At 30.6% G+C, this 23,998-nt stretch overlaps 2 protein-coding genes and 1 long non-coding RNA gene across 7 annotated transcripts in view; 1 reads left to right on the forward strand and 2 right to left on the reverse strand.

The window, feature by feature from the left end:
• The window catches only part of LOC136971138 (golgin subfamily A member 4-like), a 45,508-nt gene extending 41,250 nt beyond the window's left edge, over window positions 1–4,258 (reverse strand). For 4 of the 5 annotated variants that reach the window (XM_067265616.1, XM_067265614.1, XM_067265615.1 and 1 more), the window contains exon 1: window positions 4,043–4,258. In XM_067265616.1, coding sequence (XP_067121717.1) covers window positions 4,043–4,105 — 63 coding nt within the window. In that variant the 5' untranslated portion in view covers window positions 4,106–4,258. The remainder of the gene's footprint in view (window positions 1–4,042) is intronic. The other variant, XM_067265619.1, reaches the window with a different exon arrangement.
• Window positions 4,259–7,191: 2,933 nt separating this feature from the next.
• LOC136971142 (uncharacterized) lies at window positions 7,192–14,538 on the reverse strand. Its single transcript, XR_010880107.1, has 3 exons — window positions 13,952–14,538; window positions 10,782–10,996; window positions 7,192–8,526 (listed from the first exon to the last, which is right to left on the reverse strand). It is a non-coding gene; the product is annotated as an uncharacterized lncRNA (long non-coding RNA).
• LOC136971140 (leucine-rich repeat flightless-interacting protein 2-like) lies at window positions 10,864–23,993 on the forward strand. The gene is given in 13 exon segments (XM_067265621.1): window positions 10,864–11,004; window positions 16,758–16,844; window positions 16,927–16,998; window positions 20,719–20,820; window positions 20,903–21,073; window positions 21,151–21,243; window positions 21,311–21,448; window positions 21,450–21,480; window positions 21,552–21,601; window positions 22,711–22,831; window positions 22,905–22,984; window positions 23,050–23,154; window positions 23,226–23,993. Coding segments are annotated over 13 exon segments (1,245 nt in total). The 5' UTR covers window positions 10,864–10,917; the 3' UTR covers window positions 23,334–23,993.
• The last annotated feature ends 5 nt before the right edge of the window (window positions 23,994–23,998 follow it).

The raw sequence follows: 23,998 nt of genomic DNA on the forward strand, positions 1-23,998 counted from the left end.
AGTTTATGGTTCACTCCACCAATTTTCTTTTAGTCATTACTATATTGTTAATAAACAATTCACAATTATTTTATTAAAATAACTTCTAGATAAATAGCAAATCACTTCATTATCTAACTATAAACTTAGCTTAATCATAGTTCTATAATTCAGCAGATTGTCTACTATATTTCCCTGAATATAATGCAAATTAAATGTGGCACTTTTTTATTACACTACAATTCTAAAAATTAGTTCAAATTAATTTATACAGAACTGTTAAAAATAGTTATATACATTTACATTTAAGTCGACAAATAAATCAATATTTATCAAATGTTTGAATATTTTATAACTCTATCTTAAAGGAAAAATCAATTCTCTTGAATCTTTACAGGATTATTTTTACATGAATTATATAAATTAAAGATTAAATGAATTGTGTTATTATTTGCTATAATTATCGTGAAAATAATCCTATAAAAATCCAATAATTCTAATTTCTTTATCTGGTGAACTTCATTAGTTTCATCAATGTTTATACATTGAAGTAGGAAGTTTTACAACATTTATATTATGCTTAGAGCCAATTTTTCTTCTAGAAATTTGTAAAATTAATTCTAATAATTAAAATATTAAGTAAACAGGAACACCACTTATATTTAGTCCAAATTAACAAATTTACAAACTTATATCATCATAAAAATCCAGTAATGTTTAGGGAGTAAAGTTATTATATTATACTAAACTTGATGGTTTGAAGATTTAATTTGTGAGGTTAACCGAGAGTAGGAGATGGAGGATGATTCCTATCTTCTCTACCTCTTAACGGCACAAGACCTTGAGGTCCGACCTCGGTTGTCCAAAGGATGATTAAGGCTCGAGCGGTCAATGATTAGTTACGGATTTGGGATCGTAAGATCCCGTTTACGTCAGGAACTGACACCAATCTATCAACTTTTCGCGGATAGATACGCATTATTTTCCGAATCGTGGGATGCCAGATGGTGGCAATGGAGGAAGAAATGCACACTCTTCTAATATTAAACAAAAATACCCGTTTATTTTGAGATTGATAGGGAATACATCAATTAACATATTTGGAAGTATTTATATCATCGAATCGAATTATTAAACCGCGTCTCGAGTGAACGGAGAGAGAGAGTTTACAAAACATCGCGAGCAGGATAAATACCTTAGTGATCCGGAGATTTGTGATCCTGAGATTTGCACAAAGTCCGAGGAACGAGAGTTCGCTTGAAAATAAGAGTCAATGGACTGTAGATAGATGAAATGGACGGCTTCAACAGCGGGAGATGATAATCCACGACACACACACACTTGACAGTTGTCGAAACTCTTTCTCTCTCGTCCTCTCTGCGTTCGTTTTTCCTTTTATTTCGGGATCTTGGGTTCGAGATTTTTGTGAAGTACGTCAAGGGTGGAAGTCCCTTTTGACCAATGGTGAATTACATGATATAATTATTTTTCAACAGTTAACTCATCTTCTACAAGGAAGTATTACCGTGGGAACGATAGTTTATGATTAATTTTTACGAGAAAATTTGTCGGTGTTTTTCCGTTTTTTTGTTTCTGTGTTTGATTTAACCCTAACTGTCGAAAATCGGTTGGCAAATAAAATAAAAATTTTAATCGAATCTCATTATTCTTATATTCGAACCTTCACAAATTAATTTTTCACCAATTTTAGTAACTTCATCTAATAGTTATTATGTCTACTCTTAATAAATATAAAATTGTTGAATATTAATTTTCAATTATTTATATTTTAAATTAAATGAAAATCAGTGTAAACGTTTTCTAAAGTTAGAAAAAAGCACTATTTTATTCCTAAAATTTCATACTCAATTAAATTATACAAAAAAAAAAGCAAAATAATAATAATTAGCAAATAGATGGTAAAATTATTGCATTTGGAGGTCCAAAGCATCAGCCATTTTGGAGTTCCTCAAATTTACATAATAATTTCCTATGTTTAAGGGCGAGTTTAAGCTTGGAAGCCACCAACTGAATGTTTCATCTGCTAAACATAAGCATAACTTGCTAGTTTATCTTCAGGCTGCATTAAGATTAATTTAATTTATTATCTAAAGCATATTTGTGTAACAGTAAGCAATTGGTCTGCTCTCTTGCATAATGATGAATAATTAGAAATTATTCTGAAATTCAATTAAAAAATATAGTAGTAAATAAACATTATTATTGAGTTTCAAACTGGGCTATAATTAACTATGACAATATGTCCTTTATTTCATTGCTTTCTCCTTTCAATTTATTTTTTTCTCTGAAATGGTCATTTTGTCTTTTATTTTGTGAATTGAGAAATTAAACTGAATATTGGTCACATGCAGTATCAATTCTCAATTTACCAAATTTATTTTATGCAATTTATAAATTTTATCAAATCTGTATTGATTATTTAACTAGCTCAGTTTTTGTCAGTTGCCTCGGATTTCATTAGCATGCCCATGTGACACTGCTTATTTTGTGAAAACAAAGGGCAACCCACATATTTTCCCATTCAGTGTGGTGTTGTTTCTCGGTGTGTGAGAATTACCATGCACAACTAGCCAAACAATTCCATTGCTTTCCTTTCCTTTTAGCTCCATTATAGGAAATACAATGTTAAATGTTCATTTATTCTTTACATTAGTCTTTTATATTAATTTCTTATTGTTTTTAGTATTAAACACTATATTTATTCTCTATAAAATCTGTTTTTGGTATGTATTTTGGACTGTCTACATTTACTCAAAATTACACAATAATCTCAAGTAATTAGCCATTAGAATTGATTCCAAGCTGGATACTAACACACAACTCCCACTTAATAAATAGGTAAATTATTAATTTTGTATTTGAACCTACATTAAATCTTCTCTAAACTTTCTTTATACAAGTTGACAAAATAACCATATGCCAAATTTTTATATAAAGATTAAGTAAAGGTCAAACAAAATAACATAATTTATAACATAACTGTCAAGAATGCAATAGTAATGTTTGAATCCAAATCTGGATCAGTATTTCTTCCAGAACTTTTAAAACTATTTAATTAAATTTCAAATTAACATCCAAAAATTTCATCCTTACACAAGACAATGACACTATGTCCTATCTTTAGGACATTTTTTGATACTTAATCAATCAAATCAGCCCTAATATACTCTCTAAACAATGAATTGTTTCAGTCTCATCTTTGGCATTGCCCAGAGCCGACTAGGGACAAAGTGAGAATCATGCCAGGGATCCAGGTCTCAGAAGTCTCAAAACCAGGAAAAAATAAATTTAAGTCGTAATTTATGAATAATTCTACAGCTACAGTTGGATGTTATTAATTTACAATGTCATAAAATTATGTAGAGGGGCCCAATCTTCTATGCACAGGGGAACTGTAATGTCTTAATATGCCACTGATCTTTGTCAATTGATATGGACTTTAGCTATATTGTAAACATAGACAATCTGTTCATAGAAATAAAATTAAATGTGAAGTCAGCTTACGTAGATATTTAAAGTATACAACGGCTATATAAGAATTAAAGTGTCTCATTATTCAAACCGATTATGCATGATTATGAAATTGTTTTATTCAGAAAGAAGGTCATATATCCAATTTACACAAAAAGCCATTTATTTAATGACTAATTCATGTGTTACTGCAATGAAATGAAATAAACTGTAAAAAAACACACACACTATTATGTTTAAAGAGGAATTTGTCAATAAATTAGCTGAAAATATGTATCAAAATACAAATTATTGAATGTATTAAATTTTTAATTAATTTTTTTTTATAAATAAACTAATTAGTTATAAATTATAAAAAAAAACTTAGTTGAGGACAAGAAAGTCCCTTTTTAAATATGAAATTTATTTATTTTAATATATGAACAGGCCTAAACAGTATCAAATACATTTATCACTTGATAAAATATTTCACATATGTGGAATTACATAATTGGTTATTTTGTAAATGTTTACGATTAATCAACCAATCAGCGTGTACGTTATAAGATTAGAAAAACTAAACTCATCTCACCTGAGAAGGCAAACCTAAAGCTTCGGCTTCTTCGGCAAGTTTCTTTCTAAGTGACTTAAACATAACTTTAATTAACAATATCGACTCCGATCATCAATCATCCGCTTAAATAAACCCACCAAAAAGCCGACAGATGTTAAAAATAAAAGACGTGTTTACTTTACCAAACGATATACTATCGTCCGCCATTTTGTATACGTCACGACACGACTACGTAACATTTTTATTTATTTATTTGTATTTTGTTTTTTCTTTCAAGTTTTTTTTTAGAAAAACTTTTTGCGTAACATAAAAATTACTTACTACACGTTATTTAAAGCGATTTATTAATTAATAGAAATTTCAATGGTTATTTTAATTTTTACGTTATTAAATTACATCGATTAGTCACATCTGGCAACTATACTGTTAACGCTGAAATTATCGTCTGTCGGTTTTGCAAATTTATATATATATATATATATATATATATATATTTTTTAAATAAGCCAAGAATTATTGTTTATTATTCTTCTTCGCCAAGAAAAATATAAAAATGTATCATTTTGTGACATTTCTCCATTACTTTCTCCAATCCGCTACCTTCGGCCATTTTGATTACGTCACGACTCCCGTACGCGACATTTTTTATTTATTTATTTTATTATTTTTAAAAACAAAGCCATTGAATTGAATTTAAAATTTTATTATTAAATAAAATGTAAATGAAATTATTAATTTATAAAAATCGAAATTAACTATGTCAATTTTTGCATTATTAAATTACATCGATTAGTCGTATCTGGCAACTATAGGTTGGGAGATGAAATTATCGTCTGTCGGTTTTGTAAAATTATGTATTTTTTGGAAGATAAACGGTGGATTATTATTTATTATTCTTCGTCGTCAACATAAATGGAGAAATGTACGGTTCCCGATAGATTTCGTTAGCGTTAAGTTTAATGTCAGGGCCCCATTACCACAAATAGCAACCGGACATCGCCCCCACATCTGCTGACTTCTTCCCTTTTTAACTTCCAAGTTGTTGCGTTTTAAGAAACTCCCAACGTCTGCATCAAGACTCTTTTAACCAAATTACAACCTGATTTTACTCTTGTTCCGTTTTATAACAACTTTTAACGTTTACAAATGCATACAGACGACTTTAAAGGTAAGTTGTGTCTACCTTATACAGTTTTTACCATTTAATAGCTTAATTTCTTGTTTTTCTATACATTTCTTACTTATTTAGTGTGATTTTTATGTTTAATTAGCATTAAAACTGCATTATTTGATACATAAGGTTTTATATTTGTGCTGTTTTATCATCAACCTAGTTCAGTGGCATTTTTAGACTGGTTTGATGCTTAATCCTTTTAGAATGTTTGTTTTTGTGTGCAGTGTTTGGAGTGTGGTGGGCTTTTATGCTTGCTCTTGCGTCGGGGTTTACTTGGAGGAAACTTGCCGCCGAGCCTTCGTCGGACAAAAGTCTGCTGCGGTTTCTACTTCCGTGCGGTTTCCTTTTCTATAAATTAACGTGTTTATCGAATACGTAGTCTTTCTTTGCCATTCTGTAGCAGATGTCCTTTGCAGAGTGAAGCCAATGGTGTTGTTGAAATTGTGACGAATTTCCACTTTCTGAATACAAAAGTAACAGTTTCTTGTAATTAATTGCTTTTGTGGCGGGTTGGATGAAGTGGGTCGTGGATTGCTTTTGCAATTTTTGTTTACCGGAGGCAAATATTTTAATTTATTTTGCCGTCATTTCCTTTCTTTGTGAAGTTGCTTAAAAGTGTGGGAAATTTCCGTTTTCTTGATGTGAAAATGTGATCTTTCGTAATTATTTTTGCAGTGGTTTTTTTTTATCAAGGCCACAATCCATTCGTTACTCCTAAAACTAATTTTTAAAGACAAAATTGAATAATTCTGATGTTTAGATGTAAATGTTACATTTTACGCAATTGTTTTCAGCAGATGTTTCCTGTAGGATGTTGCCTTAGAAAATTATTCTGTAAAGTGGGATTTTCTGACATTTGTTTTTGTAACAGACTTAATTTTTGTCTATAAGTATGCTGTCGTGACAAACTTCTTTTGGAAGAGTGTGCCATCAATTCTTAACAAAACTGATTTATGACTGAAATTTTTGTTTTTGGACATGAATGTGATGAATTTTTTTCTCTTGAAACATATTTTCTTCAAAGAGGATCACATTTTATTGCGTACGAAATTGTTCTATGTTATGACAGGTTGTTTTGTTTTCTGAACAAATTAAAATAGGTGAAAAAGTGGTTACAAGAAAGAAAATATTCCTTTACTTGTAATATTTGTAGTGATTTGTATACTGGAGTGAATTAAATTATTTTTAAAAAATAATATGATTATCTTTATTGCATCTTACAATAGATATCCTGACTAGAAACTTACCTTAATTCATGTGCTTATTGTTTTTGAAGATTGTTGTCGCAATTTTACAAAACTGTTCTACATTATTGTTTATTTTTACTTTCCAGACAAACAACAAAAATATTTTCTAAGAAAATAGAAGTTTGACTTTTAAGTATTTTTATCTATCCCCAATTTATATATTTTAAAGCAAATGGGAGTGCTAAGCTTTCTTAATATGTAAATAACTAGCAAATACGGTTCTCTCTGGCTCCTAATTGAGTAACTTTGTAATAGTTATCCTACCTCGTGTCATTCGCATGTTGTTTTCTGAAGTAGGTCGTCGTCACTTCTTTACAAAACACTTCTAGTCTGTGACAAATTTTTGTTTGCTCAGCAAAAACTGTTAACTGAAAAGAAAAGTTTCTACAGACAGAGAAGAAAGTCTAACTTTTAAACTTTTGTCTTTGATATTTGATGATAATATATGTAAAAGTGGATCAAAATAGTTTTTTTCTTATAATTATTCATATATTTAAGTACATTATCTTGAAATTGTAATTAGATATTCTGTAGTAGATAGTCCACTTCATTTCACCGCATCAAAGTCTAGCTAATAGTATATTTGTGTACAGATGGTCCTAATAGTGATTTAATGTCAAAGGTTATTTTTCTTATTTATGTCAGCTAAATATTAACTTTGTAATACAAAATTTGTAAATTTACTCTATAAGCTAATAATCTAACAAATATTCTGTTTATTTTTATATTATCAAATAATGACAAAATTTTGTTTTAAATTACTTTTGCTTTTTTATTTATGGCTTATAAATTACATCTTGTAAGATTAATTAATGTACAAATTACACAATTTATCTTCCATTAACTTAAATCCTACAAGAAGCACCTGTAGACTTGTCACTATAAGTGTAATTAATTTGAATTTTTTTTAAATAGATATTCTTATAATTTAATACTTTAAACTTCAATACTTAGGCTATCCTCGAATTATTTTTTTCACAATTGCATCTTTACTTTGCATAAATCTTTTTTAACAAAGGAGATGTCTTTAATAAGAGAAGTATTCTCAAACTGAAAAGTAACAATACGATGACCTGGTTATTGATGAATACCATTTGTTACTTTTCATTTTGAATGTTGACATTTAACTTCTTGCACAAAATATAATGTGAGAGAATTAATCACTCTGCCAAAAACTTTCATATTTTGTGTCTACATATACTCTTAATACAATAAAATCCATTGATAATAAAGATTGTTTCTTAACTTGATTTATGAATAGGAATTGAGAGTTTAATTTACAAAATAGTTTTATAGAAAACTTTACAAGTACTTTATTCTACTTTTTTCATTACTTTGCATCTATTATTGGTAAGGTTTCTTAAAATAGCTGCCCTTTCATTTCTATTGTCACGTGAGCACTTTTCAAAGTAACCAATTATGCTTAGTTCCTTTGGTAACAATTTATATAAAACTTACTAAATTACATCAAAGTTTAATTTTTTTAATAAATATTTATATTTATACATTCCTGAAATGATAATTAAACTATAATAAAATGATTACTATAATGAAACAATGCACTATTTTCAGTGTTAACTATTGTAATCAGTTGGGTGACTAGAATATGTTAAATAATGAATAAAATTTTAGAAAAATACTTCATACAGGTAGATTCTATAATGAACTCATCCATACAATCACATTAGTCATATCTTTCTGAAAATGTACAAATAATTAGCATCATCAGTCAGTATAATGTGCATTGTCCAACACTCTAGATTATTCAACTGTAAAATTTGTGTGTCATACCTAATTACTGGAAGAACCATGATGCGAAAACCTTATTTTTTAACTATCAATTATGTATTTTCGTTATCAAGATTATAAAATGGCTATTTGTTGCATAAGCAGTTACAAAATAGTCATTACTCATAATGATATTTGATAATTGAACAAGCATTTTGATCAATTATTGTTAATCAAAATGATTTGGTATTGTTTCTATGAAATTTGGCAATCTTTTATAGTCGGAGGATTACATTTTATCGTACCTAGAAGACCCATCATTATCTAAGACATTGTGATCTGGAGGTCACGACCTGTAAATTGAAAAATACTTATTTAAATGGTTTTTAAAACAAAATTCTATTATAAATTATCTATAGAAAGTCAAAAAGAACAGAAACTTTATTAAAAAATTAAATATAAATAGCATCTTGCAAGACTTTATTTCAAAGTTTACTATGGTCATTGCATTGATTGTATGTTGATTTTGTCTTAGCAAATTGCACTTAGAATGACCTTTTGAATGACTAGAAGCTAACAATTGTTTGTAATTTGAGTTCTTTACAATATTTACTACTATTATTGGTAAATTAACTCTAAATTTGAACAGATTCAGGCTTCAAAGATAGTATTTTTACCTCTTAACTTTACATGCTGGTATACTGTGGATAAATTCTTCTAAAGACCATTTTAATATATAGAAACAAAGGACAGATTTCACAATTTATTATTAAGTTACATAACTATTAATATAATAGACACAACAACCACCTCCTCAACTATCATGGAGACAATTGCTTATTTTGTTCAAGGGTACAGATTATCTACAAGGAGAGTTTAGCAGTTTTAAAACAGTCAAAATTGTTAATTTAATAATAAAATGAGTGTATATAGTCTCTGAATTTTGCCTGAAATATAACACTTAATCAAAATTAAGTAAATTTATTATTAACCGAAAGCAAAGTTTACATCTTTCTGTCTCTTTTCAATAAATAATAGTGAAAAAGTAAACATTAAATAAATTCATAATTATAATATAAACTTAATAATTAAATTTTTCTTTAGATTGTGTAATAGTTTCTTATCAGGATATTTGTACTAAAACTTTAACTATTTATAGCAAAAAAAGCATTTGATATTGTAGCGTTGACTTGCCAAAAAATGAAAATTTTGTATCTTTTTAATAGATGAAAGATTTTTCTAAATAGTTAAATGATTTCTTTTACTAAAAATAACTTAATTGGGGAAATCTTTAAATAGAATTTATGTAAATTTATCAATTATCCTTTAATCCTTTTTTAGGACAAAAAATGCATTTTAGCAGATTTCAATAAAACTATGTACTACATATTTGTAGAAAGTATATTGTATTATGTAAATTTAATATTAAATAATAGTTTACCTAATAAATATAATCAATTATAATGACAAATCAATTATAAATTCTCATTTTAAGTGACATTTAGATGGCAATAATTAAATTTTGTATTGAGCACAATTCAAAATTTGAATTAGTATTCAAATCAGTATTTCTTGAAGCTGGTATATCTGAACTTTTCAATAATTTTTCCCAGAAAATCGTCTGTTATTCTGAAAACTTGTTGCTTGTTGCATTCAACAATTATCATCAAATATAAAGATTTTGCTGATACTCTACATACAGTAAATTCATAAAATGTTTAATATTTTAAAGTAACTTGTAAACTCCATTAACAAGCAATTAAATGTATGAATGAGTTAATTTAAATTGACCCTTTCTTTTATTTTCAGTTTTTTGTTTCATTAAAAATAATTGACATTTTTAGAACAATTGAATTCCAATTATGACGCTTCCTCTCTGCTTCCGCAAAAAGGATTTCCCTCTTTTTTTTTCTTTTTATTTGGCCAAGTGCCACTTTTATATTTATAAAATGACAATAGTCAATAAAGAACACCAGATGCAATTACTAAATTTATTAGATAATGGTTTTGGTATTTTTATTGACATGATTTAAAGATTAAATCTTAATTTTGTCATTCGGTATTAATTATTAATGAGTACTAATGTATAGTATATATTTGAATAACGTACGAAATTAGTATTGTAATTAGTTTAATAAAAATTTGTTTCTTGAAAACCTAATTTTTTTATAGCTTAATACAATACTTTAATGTATAATTGATACAGATATATTAATTGTGTGTGCAAAACTTGAGCCTAGTTTCTATGTGCATTTTTACTATTGCTGATTCATTGTGAGGATATGAGACTTGCTGATTATTCCAGAATGTCAATATAAAACAATATAATAATTACTTAAATGTATAATTTTTGTGTGGATGCACAATACTTTTATAACACTCCTGTGGAAGCAACTCTCATACAAGAAACTATTATAGCTTGTATTCCTAGGCAACTCTTGTAATGCAAAGCTTTATACTACAAGATTATTATCCATTTTTATTACTTATAACTAAGGCTAGGACATCAGGCAGTAAAAACTTATACAATTTTTAGTGTTATGTTTAGATGCCCTAGCCTTAGTTATAAGTAGTGAAAACAACATACAATTATTGACTTCAGACTTACCCATTCTGTATTTGTCAGTTCTGTCCTCTATTCATTAGGAAGCTATTGAGTTCTCAATGTTTTGATTTTTTTTCCAGGACTGGAGAGGTTCATGTAAATTTTCAAGTTAGATTAATCTTCAATCTGGAACCTCGAAATGTCCACTCCGCCGAGCGGAAGACGCCGACCCATAACCAGACTCTATTCTGCTGAAGATGAAGCACTGGATCAGATTGCTAGAGAGGTAAGTTTAACTTAATTATTGGAGACAAAACATAGTTTTTCCATATTTTACGAAGGATGCATTACTTTCATCACAGTTAAAACAGCATTCAAATATTTGATACTTGGTGCATTTAATTCTTGTAATTCTATCGGTATAAGTTATGTTCTTGTGTGCAAATCATCATGTTTTTATCCACATACCTTTTACATGAAAATTGGTCATGTTACAAAAATAATAATTTTAAATTATTGTGTACGTGGTTCCTATGCACCTGGAAAATCAGGGATTTTCATTAATGTTAAGAAAAAGTCATGTAAAGTCTGGGAATTTGTTTCCTTGGTTGCCTTGTTGATTTTGTGTGGCTGACCAAGTGTAGCTATCTGCAGGCAATGAGAAGTATTGTGGTACAATGTAACTTATGAAAAGGGGGTGCAGAGTATTTTCAGAATTTAAAATTCACTAAACATACACACAAAATTTTCCCAAAATTATAGCACACAAAATATACAAGCATACAATGATATGAATTATTGTTTTTAAATTTTAAAACTGCTTTATGCAGTATTATAAGTTTGAGAGAAAAATCTGACACACTTAATAATATAACATTGTTAAAAATTTTTGAAATATTTCTCTCTCACACACACACACACACACACACAATGCACACACACAATGCACACTTTCAATCTGAGGGCAGGTGTTAATGAACTGATGAAAAAAAATGATAACAAAGACCAAAAAATGATAATGAACTTAATATGAATTTAAATGATGTTATTTATCATTTTTCATTTTAATAATTTTGATCACATAACAAAACAATTTCAATTTCTGAAACTTTTTTCCCAGTTTAATAATATTTTATGAAGTTTGGAAAATTTTGTTAAGGGACAAATTTAATAAATTACACTTTTGTTAATGGCTTTTTTCTTTTTTTCAAAGCTTTGAAGTTTTACAGTTATGAGTTAATAACAGGATAAATTATTTTTATTTAATAAAACATTTTAGTTTTATGTAGAGAAGACATGCCATAATTCTGTCTTTCTTATTTTATTTTAAATTTTACTAATTTATTGATTATAATCAAAAAGTTATATAACTGTTAATTAGAAAAAATAACCAGTTAAAAAGTTGGAGAAGCAATAGTGTATGTGCGTAGTAAGTCAAGTGATGTTTTATTTTGTTAATGTGCCATACTGTAAGGGTTGTGAGGGTCAGGGAATTTGTACAAAGTTTGTCAGAGAAAATCATAGAATTTAAAACAAAAATTTGAGTAGGAACCTTGTTTGTAACATGAATATAAATATTATAAAAGAAAAATAGAGAATTTTTGGCATCCTATAGTACCGGTTCTATTGTTAATATTTTGTCAAAAATAATGAATTCAGTCAAATACATAATGGTAAATTGTTTAATTTTTACATTAAGCTGTCTATTATAATTTTTCTTCTCATTAAATTCATATTAAAGTTTAATAAATAACGCAACTAATTAGCGGCACTAACTTGGATTTAATCCAGTATTTCTCGAGAATGATCAATTATCTAAACACAATGAAGAACAATTTAAAATAGAACTGAAAAAACAACTTGTGGTTATTTAAATTGACAATAAAGCAAACCTACGAATCCAAAAGTGTTTTGTCTACTACGGATTTTAAAGATGTATGTAGTGAGCCATGGAAAACAATTCTCTTGTTAAGTAATGCGAATGATGTTCATGAGAAGCCATTCTCTTTTGGATGTAGTCAACAAAATAGTTAGAATGATCTTACAAATTAATTTTTTTTCTTGTCGGGAGCAAAATAGAGGAGGAATTTTACATAGTATTTGAGAATGGTGACGTTTAATTTATTTTTTGTATGTGTGTTTAATTGAACTGCAAATGAATGTAGTGTACTAAAGTAACTTTTACAATACATTTTTAAATCACTTTTCCTCCGCATGCAAAACAATTTTGCATCAAAAATATTTTCAGGAAGTACAAGTATTTACATTGAAAGTTTAAAGATAGGTATATTCTTTTAGTTTTAATATTTACAACAAGTTAATAAGCGAAACTTTTTCCCATATGGCAAATTTCAACTACCACTTTTTTGCGCATATCACAATTAAATTCCCATTCTCTGCAAGTGCAGAAAATGTGCATTTTGACATTGCCGGCAGAAGTCTTAATGTCAAGGAAAACAGCCAAAAAATCTAAATTTAGAATTCGAAAACTGGAAGTTTGCTGAAATCTGTCACCTTTCATCCTTCTCATATTGTGTACTGAGTAAAAAAAAAAAAGAACTTGTTTACTGTAATGGAATTTACATAGAAAGACTAAGCCCAAAGTGTGAATCAGGTTCTGCTAGAGTGTTTTGAACTTAAGACAATCGCCAGAGTCGTTAGGAACAGTCGAATATTTTTATTTTTTTAAACCACAAACTCGATTTAGAGGCATATAAATAGAAGTACTTTCATGTTTTCCTCCTCTGCAGCATCCTCTGTTTACTCGCTGACGTTCGTCCGAGTCACGTGACCGGTTTGGGAGCCGGTTTTTTGAAGATCACGCCACACTGGAGGGGGTTTGAACATTTTTTTTTTCCTCCACACCTTTACGCGTTCTCGAACGTTGTAGTGCCCTGTAATAAGCTTAAACGAAAGTCGAGGGAAGATAATAGATCCAAAATTAGAAGAGCATAATGGCGTTTTTTGAAACGGCGCCAAAGAAATACTAAAAAATCTCGCTCCGTTCTTTAATGCGGAAGCTGATTATTATAGTATGTAATATACATTCGAGGTCGAAACCAAGAAACGACACTACTAAATCTTGCAGGAAGTGGCTCCTTCCTGTAATTCGATCGATCACATTCGGCTGTAACCGATCGAGCGTGAAAGGCTCCATTGTAATTAAACTATTCCCGCATATAACGCTCGCCTCCTATTAATTTAAAGTTATAAAAAACGTGTCTAGAACTTACCTCGCACCCTTCACCTCTCTTATACACTTATGCAATGGTTACAAGCTATCACCTTCGTCGCCAACGTGTTAACGATTCACACAAATTTAAAAACTACTCAAGGACAAATTCCGTTTACTTATCCAACGTAAACATGAGGGAGGTTAATTTACACCCTCAACAGACTGTTAAGAAACAATCGAAAACGTCTCGTAACTCATTGTTTCTGCCACTTCGCCATCATGGAACAGATCATACCCGCCTTGTTCTTCATCCGGAGATTCAAGGTTTGAATTTTTAAAATATTGATATATAATGCGCATCCCACGCTTTCAAAACGGTACAAAGTGTGCCCTCCAGTTTGCGACTCGTAACTTGTTTATGCCCAGTTTTTTCTGCGTGTCTGGTAATTAATGTGTTGTTTGCGTGTCTCCGCCATTCGACTCCACCCTCGATTAGTCGTTATCGCTAATGCTGAATAATTTTATTGCAGATTTGTGTACTGTAGCACGCTGTACACTCATGTAAACCTTACACTTTACTCTGGCCTAATTAACGTCATTATAGTTAAAATTTTGACCCGCTAAACTGTCACCAAAAACATGCAAATGTGAAATTAATGAGTAATTCACACACACCTTAAGATAGTTAGTTTATAGTCCGCAATCTCGTAGCACAATTGAGCGATTTTAAATAAGTAAGTCTTAGACAGCTGTACTATAATAACGTTTCTAGAAGCAATTTTATAGTATTCCTGCTCATTTTGTACATGTATTATGAACTATTATAGGTTTTTCTTTTTATCTTATGGATTGTGGAGTTGTTCGGATACATTTTGACCTCTTAATCCGTATTTTCTGACTTATAATGAACTTTTTGGCCTACTGATTATCATAATGTAGTGGTACTGTGTATACTTTACTGTATCTGCTGCTGTTTCGCGTATCATAACACAATTTTTCACACGCTAAGACTACTATTCATCATCATCATCATCATATTATTATACTTTCTAGCATATTGTCCACTGTCACGGTACATAAGAGAACCTACAAAACTCCACGTAACCTAGATTTAATGGCGTGGTCTGTGCTACACCAGTTAGCACGTTATATTTTTTTGCTCTTTTTTCCCACACGCTAGGATTTATCGAACTGTATCGCGCATTCTGTACAATTTAGGACCAAAATGCAGCAAGTAAACATCGCCTTCATCCTTATCCTATATACTTACTGGCCTACAGAACTTGGATCTTTTCTCAGACACGATTTTAAGACTCGCTTCCTGTGTAGGAACGTTATCCAGAGAGATAAGTCTTCGTTGTCGATAACATCTTATCTTATATACAATAACAAGTTAGAAACAGAACAATCGAGGAAGACCTTCCCCCTTTTTTCTTCCTCCTAAATATTCACTGACTACACAATTCCTGAGCGATGTCTAAGCTTTCTATATATACAATCCTTCTAACGTTTCAGTAGCATTATGACAGCTTTAAAACTCTGATTCGGACTCGTGCGGGACCGAAATTTGTCCATTTCTGTGTAGTGTAGCGTTTTTTTGCTCTCTATTCTCGTTTTATATCCCCACTGCGCTCCGTTCTAGTAACTAGCTAAAGATCGAGACTTGGCGCCCTTCCGTCTGCATCTCCTCACTCTACATTGTCATTTGGAATCAATAGTATAGAAGAGGAAGTGTAGAGAGGACGAACAAAGTAGCTGTTAAGCTATGAGGGATCTGGACGAGGTAATTTTCTTATCACCACTCCGTTTTTATTCTGTTTATCGCCTTACTTATCTCTCCGACCGATGCTTATCATCTTAAAATATACAGTTTTATAGCTTCGGATAGTGTTACGGACGGCTCGCAACAGAAGTTAAGCTACATCATAACTTTAAACTTCATCAGTGCGGCGTTACTTCCGTAACTAAGAAACGTTTTTGGGTTATTGCCAAGCGTAAAAACAAAGATGTTAAGTTCGCGTATTTTTATTAACATAATAGCATCTTTGTATTTCCGACCCTCCCTCCATAACGCGTTTATGATTCTCCTCACGTTCGACACTCCTTTAAACTTTATCCTTCGTCCCACTTACCCTTTCTTACCTGTGCTGCTACAGTAACAATCGTAGCACACGTTCACTTAGAGGAGACTTCTTTTTATCTTTTTTTTTCCATCAAAAAAAACCCCATAAAATCCAAGCTTGGAAGTCGTGCACGTGATGCGGGGTGGGTATTTAAATTCGTTTTTTTTAACACCCCCGTTTTATATACGTTATCAGCGATCTTTGTACCTAATTTGTTTGATCACGCAGACGATTTACTTCGATAATTTTGTTAAAACTTTATCGAGGATTGATCCAGAATCGAACGTAGATCGACACACGTCATTCCTATAAACAGGTGGCTTGGTGGGTGAGGTTTTTACTTCTACACACCTCCAGTTTTCGCAAAGTTGTTGCATCATTAGAATGGAAGGTGATCAGGGGTCCGACTGGATGTTTCAACAGTTTTTTACATCAGCTTTTGATTATGTAAGTAAAGAGTTTGGTAATAGTTTCTATCGTTACTCAACTTCTGATCTACATTAATTGCGATATTGTGATTAAGGATGAGTTGGAAAGGTAATTTTTAAAACATTCCCCTTAATAACCACTGCAATTTGATAGTCACCATAAGCTTTTTTTTTTTGAGCCTGTAAACTGGTTTGGACCTTTCCTGTTTGCTCGGATATAAAAAAATTCAGTAATCAGTTCCTTCTAGGGGAAGCATCTTTTGTAAGGTGTATTTTATAAATGTAATTTATCTAATTGAGAGTTATCTTCCAGGCGGAGGCCCGGTTGGCTGCCAGGAGATTGGCTCGAGCCGAGGCTCGGGAAATTCGGATGAAAGAGCTGGAAAAGCAGCAGAAGGAGGTAAGTCTAGTTGTTTTTGTTGCTTTTCTCCATTATCGTTTACATATTTTAGATTATATAAACTAAAACTCCCACTTTATAGGCTGACGAGCAGAGCGATCGTCATTATGAGTTACTTAGCGACTCTAGCAGAAACATTAAAGGAGGAAGAGAGGTATGTTTTTGTTTATGCAATTCCTCTTTAATTATTTGTCCTATTAAACCTTCGGACTGTAAACAAGTTAGAAATAACTTGTCATTATGGCAAAACATGGCTTTCTAGATAACTTGTGTACTTTTAATTCTGACAATTTTAACATCAAAAAATATGATTTTGATATCAATGTATAGTTTTTACATTACAAATTACTTGCATCAAGAAATTATACTGCCAGTTAGATTTTAAAGTTGAAACATAACATTGCTTTGAATTGCAATGTCATATTTGTTAACCAATGCATGTACATGACACAATGTTTAACCTCTGTTATCCATTATATGCAATTTCTTTTAGAAGTTTCATCATTAATATTAAACAAGTATTAATAAAGTTAAGAAATTAAATATTTTACCTCATTCTCATTGCTTTTTTTGTCTGATGTATTAAAATTTTTGATTGTGTTGAATGCTAGCTCAAAATGGCTTTCCTCTCAGTTTTTGAAGGAATGTTCATTGACTTTGAAGCCTTTACTACAAAGGTAAATTGTAAAGCTTACGCAGAAAATTATTTTAATTTAAAAAATATAAAAATAGGTTTGGCATTTTAACATTGCTAATTTCTATTGTAGTTTGATAAAGTTTGTTCTAAGTTCATGAATAATTTTCAGTATTTTAGATTGAAAGATAATTGAGTAAAAAAAATTTTACGCACTTTTTTTAATATTAGTAAGTAAAGCTTTAAATATCTGCTTCTATATTTAGATTCCAACCTATAAGAGATTGTTCAAACTGAATGAATGAGTGTTAATGAACAGAATTTGTTAGTTTAAATAATAGGAACTTGCATTAATTTTTATTTTTATGTAGGAAAGGTTTAATAGTTTTACACACACTTTGTAAAAGCTTATGTTTTGTAGTCTTGGTAAGATTGTATTATGATGGCATTCATAAAGTAACATCAAATTTTCAAGCACTAATCTTTATGCTGATGTCATGTACAAACAAAAATGATTAAAAATGCAAGTGATGAGTTTAATATAAAACAAGTAAAACGGCAAGGCCTTATTTGGGACAAGACTATGTCTCGGAGACTCGCTACTAAGCGGACACTTCGACGCTCATGGTGAGTCTTGTTCTCATTCTCCAATCATCTTTGGTATCGCTAGTTTTGAGTGCGATCGTTCAAACTTTGCCAGCCACGACCACAAGGTCTTCCATGATGCATTTTCATTGAAATTTCTCTCCATTGCATGACACCTCAGGTTGAATTTTTGTCAATGCAAAAATTTCCTGTTTTTGAAAAAAATAATGGTGACTATTGTATTGTTTGCAATTACTTTTTTATTTTGCACAAATGAAATATATGTATATATTAATAAATGTAAAAAGAAAGAATAATTCTATTTCAGAAGTTAGTTTTAATATAAAATTATAACGACGCGCCATCTAGTTTCAAAAGGTTCCAATGGTGAAACAAGATATTTCCAGTTGATTGGTCGAGGTTAGCATGTGGAGACGGCAACCAGAAATATGTGGGGAATAACAAAGGACAGGTAAATGGGTTTTTTTCAAAGATTCGTTTGTCAAAATTCGATTTAGCAACATTTGCTCTTTGAACTTCCTAACACATGTGTTTGTCAAAATTCGATTTCACAATATTCGTATTTCCAACTTACCAATGAGCAATGCATGTGCAAATCTCGCACTGCTTGCCTGTTCGTAGAGAGTGTCACCATTTTGTATTTTATTGTGTTTCAGTTCTCAGTCCCGACTGCCTACAAGTCTGGTTTTTTTTATGTGCACATGATTTGGGCATCTAATACTCTGTGCCAAATTTCAACTCCTAACATGTACTTCTTCATACCTCTAAGCTGATAAGACAGCAGGCAGTACAATTTTATAACCAAGACATAGTCTTATCAATTACGTATGTTTATTTAACTGATATATCAGTTTTATGTGTATATATATAGTGTGTGTGTGTGTTCGTGTGTAAAAATTTTCTAAATTCCTGAAAAATTTGAGGATTAATTTTCAAAGAACCACAAAATAGAGTACAGTAGATCTTCCTCTTTCACATAAATCAGCTTTGATTAAAGAAGATTCATCATGTAGCATTATAATGCGATGTGTTTATTCCAATTAATTTATACTAGTTATTTTTAAACTAATACTAATCTATACAATCTAAATCTAATCTATACTAATTTTTAATGTTATCTATACTAATCTATACTAATTTTTAATGTTAATTTTTAATGTTTTGAATGCTTGTGCACCAAGCAATCAATCTTAAGAAATTTTACTTTTGCAATTACCCTTTTGAACATTTGATAGCTTGTAGCAGAATTACATATTCAATGGATTGGTGTAGAGAGAATTTCTGAGAAAGCTGTTATTCTGAAGACAAATCAGTGTTTTCTGGCAGAATGATTTTAACAAGTTGTCTTAAAATGAATTTGATTTATATCAATTAACTTGTTTAAATGTAATCAATGTAGAATAATATGAATACGAAAGAATCTCATTTTAACGAATTGCTCGGGCTGCAAAAAATTATCCATTGTTACATAGAGTCCCTTATATCGCGAATAACTGATTTCCTGCGCATCCCAAGAAAAATATCATTATTCAAAAAAATTTTGTTTTTTTAACCCCTATAACATTATAATAAGACCAGTACTTGAAATTATTCAATCTCTTGAGATCTCTATTCTTTATGCTATATGCTGTGTATATTATCAAAGCTTATGAAAACTGTACATACATAAGAATAAAAAGAGTAAATTACATATGCTCATTAGTACTTTTCCTTGATTTTGCGATTTGGTTAAAAAAAACTCTTTCATCTTGGTTTCTTTCAATGTTGCTCTTCTGTCTATTAAATACAACACCACTTGAATTAGTACCAGTCTGTTTGTTTATGCTGAACTCGTCAGGAATGTCTTCACAACTTGGAAATACTCAATGGCCTCACTAAATTTCAGCCCTACACTTGGACCAGCAACAGTGTTCACTAGGTGACTTCCTCCTCAACTGCTCTACAAGTCTGGCTGTCTTTCTATGTGCACATGATTTGGGCATCTAATACTCTGTGCCATATTTCAACTCCTAACATGTACTTCTTCATACCTCTAAGCTGATAAGACAGCAGGCAGTACAATTTTATAACCAAGACATAGTCTTATCAATTACGTATGTCTATTTAACTGATATATCAGTTTTATGTGTATATATATAGTGTGTGTGTGTGTTCGTGTGTAAAAATTTTCTAAATTCCTGAAAAATTTGAGGATTAATTTTCAAAGAACCACAAAATAGAGTACAGTAGATCTTCCTCTTTCACATAAATCAGCTTTGATTAAAGAAGATTCATCATGTAGCATTATAATGCGATGTGTTTATTCCAATTAATTTATACTAGTTATTTTTAAACTAATACTAATCTATACAATCTAAATCTAATCTATACTAATTTTTAATGTTATCTATACTAATCTATACTAATTTTTAATGTTAATTTTTAATGTTTTGAATGCTTGTGCACCAAGCAATCAATCTTAAGAAATTTTACTTTTGCAATTACCCTTTTGAACATTTGATAGCTTGTAGCAGAATTACATATTCAATGGATTGGTGTAGAGAGAATTTCTGAGAAAGCTGTTATTCTGAGAAAGCTGTTGTTCTGTGATCCATTAAAAAGAGATTCTACTGTAATTTCAATTCTTGTGTTTAGATGGGCCGGTCATCGTCTGTAGTTTCCGGAACCTCGTCGTATGGCAGTTCACGCAGAAGTAGTGAAGATTTAACAGATAGCATAGATGGGAGGGATATAAAGGTAATTTTATCAGTTTTTTCGTTAGGAAATACTTAATTGATTTTGGGAAAGTATGTATAACAGATTTAAAATTTGAATTTAGTATCATTTGAATGATCTAGAAGACAAATATCGTAGGGCCATGATCAACAATGCTCAGTTGGATAATGAAAAATCCTCTCTATTGTTTAATGTTGATACGTTGAAAGACGAAGTAGAGGAAATGGAAGAAAATTTAATTCAGCTGCAGCGAGATCATCGAACAAAGTTGAAAGTAAGTTTGACCACCAAATTTCCATGCTCGCATTGCTAGTGAAACATTCTTTTTTAAATAAACTGTTCTTCATACAGGATTTTGATCATTTAAATAGAGATTTTAAAAGGATAAGAGAAGAAAATGAATTATTAAAAGAAAATGTCAAACTAAGAGATGATCTGATAAAGGTTTGTCCAAATTGTTTTCTGCATTTTCATTTTCCTATAAATTAATGGCAAAAATATTTTGAATCAGGAACACGGTTTACTGATGGTTGGTGATGAAGCAGAAATGGTTAACGGTGAAGCAAATGGCATAAGTCCCCGAAGCACACCCGAAAAAGTTGTCGTAAAACCAGGAAGGGCCTCTCTGGTGTCACAAGAAGCAGCAGATTATTTTAGAACAGGCCGGAGAAGGCACTCTTGGTAAGATTTATGACGTAGAATTCATTTCATTGATGTGTTAATTGTAAATGTAATTATTATCGTCATTCCAGATTACAGATTAAAGAAATTTGCTGAAGAAAAGCAGGATTTACTTGATGCAGTGAGATTTTTATTTTCAATTGTTAAAATGCATTATTTTTTCATAAAACAATGCATTTTAAATAAACGATGATTCTAGTTTTACCAAAATCTAATTGGATTGTTGCTAGCACATTTCCAATATTTAAAATGGAGAATCTAAATACTGTAGTTTTAGTCATTCATCTCTTTCTAATTCTGTTTTTCCTCAATGTAAATCAAATACTTTTTTTGCCTTTTCCAATTTTTTCTCCTTTATCTCATTCTTCTAGATCCAGTGGGTTTATGAAATTCTTTGGCATCCTGTTTATCTTTTGCTCTTAATATTTTGTTTTCTCATGAGAAACATTGGTATGTCATCAAACACATCCTTCAGATTGCTTATCAACTTCTGACTGCTATTTCAGAATGACTGTCTAAATATTTTTAGACAGTAAAAAGTTAATGGTTTTATAGGATAATCTCTTATTAGAAATACACTAGGTGGACAAAAGTATTGAAACACTCTTGTAGAGAAGGAAGTTCTATTTATTTGATTTGTTTGTACTTAGTTGGCCCATCTTTGGCCCTTAATGACTATTGCAACCCTACAGAGGCATGTTTTCTACTGAGTTTCAGTAAATATTGATAGGAATGTTTCTCTATCCTTCTTGCAAAGCAGCTGAGTGCAACATTCAAAGAAGGTTGTGTCCAACAAGATCTGGTGTGACATACCAGCTCATCCCAAAGATGTTCAGGTAGGTACTCTGAGCAGACCAGTCCAAATGTTAAACTTTCTGTTTTTGAAACAATGCCTGAAATAAATAGCACTTGTCCCTTTTTATCGGTATCTGAATACTTTTTCAACCTAGTGTGTATTCTTCCCAAAAGTCTATTTATTCTGTTGTTCTTATTAGAAAATATTTTTATCATCATTGAAAGCAAACTAAAACAGTTGCATTGAGAGCCTTTGTATTTTTAGATTGAATCTGATTCCAGGCTGGGTTTTTTTTCTTCTGGAATTATTGAACTATTACCCAAGTGCAAAATGTCTACCTTCCTCGTATTCCTGCTGTTGCAACAATCAGATTTTAGTAAAACCAGAATCTCTTTTATGCAAATAGTGTAATTCATTTATTGTCTGGTATTCAGATCTACAGGTTGCGACTGGAACTAGAAGAAGAAAGGCAAAAAACTGCAAAGATGGAAGCAGTGTCGCTTATTCATGGACCACAGGTTAATGGACCCGAGATGAGAATTTTAGAAGTACAAAGTGAGATATTTCAAAAATAAAATATCTTAAAATCGAATCTTTATTTTCAAATTAAAGATTTGTTTTCTCTTAGGAGAAGCCAACAAAGTAATAGGTGAATATAAATTTAAATTGAAAAAAGCAGAACAAGATGTTACAACTCTTCAAAGTACTGTAAGTATGCAATATTGTCAATTTGAGTTGATTATATTTTTAACATTTCTATACATTTCTCTCAGGTAACTAGGTTAGAAAATCAAGTAACCAGGTATAAAACTTCGATGGAAAATGCAGAAATTGTAGAAGATGAACTAAAGGCCGAAAAGCGTAAAGTTTTAAGAGAGGTGAGATAAGTTTTGCATAAATCTCAATCTCCATTTCATCAGAAAATTTATGGAAATGTTTGTTTTAACAGTTACGTGAAGCACAAACAAGGATCGAAGAATTAGAAACTGCAAATGCTCATCTGCAGAAGAGGATAGACAAATTGAAGACTGCAAGGAATGCTCTGATCAAAAGCTAATGCAATTCTCAGGGTACATGTGGCAATTCGTAAATGTTTGCAAGGTCGCTGGTGGCGAGCAATATTGTTAATTTGTTTCGCGGGAACAGCACGTGGTGCTAATGTATGCAACACAGTCATTAGCTTTTTGAACGGTTACCTACCGAAGTGCAAGTTTTGTTATAATCTGATGACATTGCTGCTTTTATCTTTTCTTCCAGATTTCCATAGAAGAATGTGATTTTGTTATATTACCACATATACGATGTGCCATTTATTTCTTCCATGAGTTAGGAAGGGCTTCCATAGAGCTTAGAAGAATAATGAAGTTTTTGTTGTGATTTTTTCCCTCCTCAAAGAATTTGCTCTGTAGACCAGAGATTGTTTGGAAGCCTTTTTTAGGTTTTCATTGGTTTTATTATTTAAAATTTTGCAAAAACAAAAAGAATTAAACAGCTCCGGGCTGTTACATTGGACAGCTAATCTTGTTTAGGCTCTCGTATAATTCTACAGAAACCAATGAACAATTTAATTTATTATTTCCGAGAGACAATCTTCACCTAGCGTGCCTGTGTCTGCATTCAGGCCTCAAAATTTTATAATTAATGTATTTCCTACTGTTTGCAAAGATGTTCCTGTCATTTGTAAAAGACAAGGAATAAAAAATAATTATGAGATCAACTAGT

The sequence above is a fragment of the Centruroides vittatus genome, unplaced genomic scaffold, assembly GCF_030686945.1.
Source record: "Centruroides vittatus isolate TY-2023 unplaced genomic scaffold, ASM3068694v2 contig_233, whole genome shotgun sequence".
Classification (NCBI taxonomy): domain Eukaryota; kingdom Metazoa; phylum Arthropoda; class Arachnida; order Scorpiones; family Buthidae; genus Centruroides; species Centruroides vittatus.